The sequence below is a fragment of the Labrus bergylta genome, chromosome 5 (assembly GCF_963930695.1).
Source record: "Labrus bergylta chromosome 5, fLabBer1.1, whole genome shotgun sequence".
Lineage (NCBI taxonomy): Eukaryota > Metazoa > Chordata > Actinopteri > Labriformes > Labridae > Labrus > Labrus bergylta.
Window position 1 is genome coordinate 34,060,317 of NC_089199.1, and position 5,000 is coordinate 34,065,316.

General features: G+C 42.5%; 1 protein-coding gene across 1 annotated transcript in view; it reads left to right on the forward strand.

Annotated features, from left to right (window-relative positions):
* The window catches only part of LOC109977702 (E3 ubiquitin-protein ligase RNF123), a 79,526-nt gene that overhangs the window by 15,834 nt on the left and 58,692 nt on the right, over positions 1-5,000 (forward strand). Inside the window, 9 exon segments of the mRNA XM_065955488.1 lie at positions 55-180; positions 620-712; positions 1,380-1,453; positions 3,383-3,410; positions 3,412-3,460; positions 3,463-3,500; positions 4,096-4,155; positions 4,157-4,196; positions 4,287-4,348. Of these exon segments, the coding sequence (XP_065811560.1) occupies positions 55-180; positions 620-712; positions 1,380-1,453; positions 3,383-3,410; positions 3,412-3,460; positions 3,463-3,500; positions 4,096-4,155; positions 4,157-4,196; positions 4,287-4,348 (570 nt within the window).

Consider the following 5,000-nt stretch of genomic DNA (forward strand, 5'->3'; position numbering starts at 1 on the left):
GTGTGTGTGTGTGTGTGTGTGTGTGTGTGTGTGTGTGTGTGTGTGTGTGTGTAGTGTAAGGTGTACCTGGTGGAGGATGTGCTGATGAACTTCTTGTTGGGGATTCTGGAGGGAGGAGGTTCAGTGGACGAACACCCGCTCATACAGCAGCTGCTTGATCTCTTCTGGCTGCTAATGGAGGTCAGACACACACACACACACACACACACACACACACACACACACACAGAGGCTGTATGTAGTAAATATTCCTCCTATTACACACTGACTCATCACACTTTTCAATCTTTCACACTGAGAGTCAGTTAGCTCACCTGGATGTACAGACCAGTCTGTTAACTGTGTGTGTGTGTGTGTGTGTGTGTGTGTGTGTGTGTGTGTGTGTGTGTGTCTGTGTGTGTGTGTGTGTGTCTCTGTGTGTGTGTGTGTGTGTGTGTGTCTGTGTGTGTGTGTGTGTGTCTCTGTGTGTGTGTGTCTGTGTGTGTGTCTGTGTGTGTGTGTGTGTGTGTGTGTGTGTGTGTGTGTCTGTGTGTGTGTGTGTGTGTCTCTGTGTGTGTGTGTCTGTGTGTGTGTCTGTGTGTGTGTGTGTGTGTGTGTGTGTGTGTGTGTGTGTCTGCAGGACTATGAGGTGAGTGAGTGTCTGAAGCAGCTGATGATGTCCCTCCTGCGGGCTTATCGATTCTCCCCGATCATCCCCGACCTCGGCTTCCAGGTAAGACTCTCCACTGTGACATGAGGGGTTCAAGTAACTTTGACCTGATGATGTCATTTTACAAACACCTGAAAGGGAAACCAATCCCCAGAACTCCCCCTGAAGCGCATCAACCCTAGACACACACACACACACACACACACACACACACACACACACACACACACACACACACACACACACTGATTATTCAGTTTAGCTCGGTTATTTAGCGACCTGAGAAGCAGCGATGACAATGAGTGGAGGACTTCTGTCCTCCAGAGTCTCCTGTAGACCAGGACCACAGCGGAGTCCAGAGCCGGATCAGTTTGAGCCGTTTGCTCAGAGTGTACAGCTGGAGCCGAACACACAGACAGCGAGACTCGTGACTGATGAACGGGCAGAGAAAGCTTCATGTTTGGGAGGCTTCTGGTGACTTTGTCCTGTTAGTTTAACATTTACTGCTCACATGCTGAAGTTTTATTAAGTGCAGAAGAAAACAAAACAAAAAACACCAACCGGTCCTCTTCATGCCTTTATTCTTTAGAATGAAATGAAAATGAATTCATAAGAACCTGTAACAAGAAAACGTTTGTTTACATTGACTGATCTGTTTCATAATGATTGATTCATCGCTTCAGATCATGAAATCTGCATGAACTCACACTTTAGTGTGTGTGTGTTTCAGATCCACTACCTGCGTCTGACCACGGCCATCCTGCACCACGAGAAGTCCAGGAAGTACCTGCTCAACAACGTTTTATATCCTTCTCTTAATGCTGCAGCCTGCTGGAGGAGAACTCCTGTTTAGTTAAACCTGTGGCGCTGCATGACCTCAGAGAAGGATGAACCATTTAGATAAAGAGTTAGAGCTCCATCAGAATCAGAATCAGGATCAGGATCAGAATCAGGATCAGGATCAGGATCAGGATCAGGATCAGAATCAGAATCAGAATCAGGATCAGGATCAGGATCAGAATCAGGATCAGAATCAGGATCAAGATCAGAATCAGGATCAAAATCAGAATCAGGATCAGAATCAAGATGAGAATCAGGATCAGGATCAGAATCAGGATCAGGATCAGGATCAGGATCAGAATCAAGATGAGAATCAGGATCAGGATCAGAATCAGGATCAGAATCAGAATCAGGATCAAAATCAGAATCAGGATCAGGATCAGAATCAAGATGAGGATCAGGATCAGAATCAAGATGGGAATCAGGATCAGAATTAGAATCAGGATCAGAATCAGAATCAGGATCAGGATCAGAATCAAGATGAGAATCAGGATCAGAATTAGAATCAGGATCAGAATCAGGATCAGAATCAGGATCAGAATTAGGATCAGGATCAGAATCAGGATCAGAATTAGGATCAGAATAGGATCAGAATCAGGATCAGAATTAGGATCAGGATCAGAATCAGGATCAGGATTAGAATCAGAATCAGGATCAGAATTAGAATCAGGATCAGAATTAGGATCAGAATTAGAATCAGGATCAGAATCAGGATCAGAATTAGAATCAGGATCAGAATTAGGATCAGAATTAGAATCAGGATCAGAATTAGGATCAGAATTAGAATCAGGATCAGAATTAGGATCAGGATCAGAATCAGGATCAGAATTAGAATCAGGATCAGAATTAGGATCAGAATTAGAATCAGGATCAGAATTAGGATCAAGATCAGAATCAGAATCAGAATTAGAATCAGGATCAGAATCAGAATCAGAATCTGGGTTTATTGCCAAGTACATTTACACATAAAGGAATCTGACTTGGTGTATTGGTGCTAAACAATTAACAAGGAAATAAAGCAGAACTAGAAACAACTTAAATAATACAGAAGAAGAAGATATTACAATATATAAAATAGGATTTAAAAATGTCAAATATAAAAAAACATGTACAAAAGGTGTAATGTAGGAGCTGTGCAGTGGAGTATGAGAAAACATGTTAGTGTGTGTAAGTACTCACAGAGTGCATGTCCAGTGGGCGTTAATGTAACTCATAAAGAACAGTTTCAGCGTTCACATTACTCTGATGTTTTCTGACTGGGCTGATGATCGTGTCTCCATAGCACTATTTTCTTTGCAAATATTGCGCCCAGGTTCAAAAGAAGAAAAAAATATCTCCCATCCCAGAAGAAAGATAATCAGTCGTGGTCATATCCGTGGTCATATCCGTGGTCATGGCTCTGTGAGAGAGGATCAAAGATGGCTGCCAGGGCTGTCGAGAGCATACGCTAACAATAATGTGACTCATCTCAAACTCTCTTTGCAACACTGACATCACTAGTTACCGTCTCCCCCCCTCACCATGACCACATTGTTCTATGCCTCCTCTTTTTCTTTCTTTTTCTACTCCTCCTGCTTTTTGCTGACAGCCATGACGCCCTCAGCTGCACACAGTGAGCGCTAATGAAGCTGCTTGTTGAGTCGTCTGTCATTCTCAGGAATGGCAGTGTTCATCAGGTCGTTCCTACATCATGAGATCTGAGTCGCTGAGCGAGTCTGAAACAGATTCATAAGATTGTAGAACTCGTTCAGTCTGGAGGATTAAGGAAGAAGGGGAGATCATCAGAAGAGAAGGTGGTCGGATCAAAACGTTCTCAGAAGCATGAAATCCAGAGTTGATCGTTTTTAAATGATGTCAGAGTTCAGAGTGAAATGTTCCTTAACTGACGCTCACGTTCGATGTTCTGCGCTCAGTCGTGTTCTTTTTACATCAAGACTCCTCTGAGGGTGAAGGAGGCGGGGCTAGAGGAGCTCATCCGACCACCTGGTGGCCCACGCACTTCGACAAGGAGGTAAAACAAACTCACCTGTCAGTGATACTGATGGATCGTTTACCTGATGTTTGATCCATTGTTTACCTCATGTTTGATCCGTTGTTTACCTCACGTTTGATCCATTGTTTACCTGATGTTTGATCCGTTGTTTACCTCATGTTTGATCCATTGTTTACCTGATGTTTGATCCGTTGTTTACCTGATGTTTGATCCATTGTTTACCTGATGTTTGATTCATTGTTTACCTCATGTTTGATCCATTGTTTACCTGATGTTTGATTCATTGTTTACCTCATGTTTGATCCATTGTTTACCTGATGTTTGATCCATTGTTTACCTCATGTTTGATCCATTATTTACCAACATGTTTGATCCATTGTTTACCTGATGTTTGATCCATTGTTTACCTGATGTTTGATCCATTGTTTACCTCATGTTTGATTCATTGTTTACCTCATGTTTGATCCGTTGTTTTACCTCATGTTTGATCCATTGTTTACCTGATGTTTGATCCATTGTTTACCTGATGTTTGATCCATTGTTTACCTCATGTTTGATCCATTGTTTACCAACATGTTTGATCCATTGTTATTTTTGATTTTCTGCCGCTCAGGGGAAAGACGAGCGGGAGCCTAAAGACGAGAGTGCAGACGAGCGGCTGAGGCGGCGAGCGTAACGAGAGAGGCTGTCAGAGACTCAAGAAGAGGATTGAAGGTGAGACTTTATGTTTACCTAAACAGGTTGTTTTAACTTTGAGTTTGAAGCAGATCTATCATCAGCCTGATGATCTTGTGTCTCTCTCAGTTGTGGAGGAGTTGCAGGTCCAGATCCTGAAGCTGCTGCTCAATAACAAAGACAAAACAACGGTAAGCTAAGACCTTTATTTCAGATTTTATCACACTGCGGGTTTGAATCCCTTCTGGACACAATGTCCCCCAATCAGTCTGTGACACTTTAGACTGTGAGCCTCTTTGTGTGTCTCGGAGCAGAACCTGCAGAAAGGTGAGGATGAGAATCAGGATCAGGATCAGGATCAGAATCAGGATCAGAATCAGGATCAGAATCAGGATCAGAATCAGAATCACAATCTGGGTTTATTACCAAGTACATTTACACATAAAGGAATTTGACTTGGTGTATTGGTGCGAAACAATTAACAAGGAAATAAAGCAGAACTAGAAACAACTTAAATAATACAGAATAAGAAGATATTACAATATATAAAATAGGATTTAAAAATGTCAAATAGAAAAAATAAAAATGTACAAACTGGCAATGTAGGAGCTGTGCAGTGGAGTATGAGAAACAATCTTGCAGTGTGTGTAAGTACTCACAGAGTGCATGTCCAGTGGGCGTTAATGTAACACAGAAAGAACAGTTCAGCATTCACATTACTCTGATGTGTTTCTGACGAGAGTCTGGTGAGGATCTGTTGCTCGTGCGTGCGGCGCCGTGTGTAAACTTGTCAGTTCAGTGTTGAGAGCAGACTCAGTGAAGATGGAGAGCGCTGATAGAAAT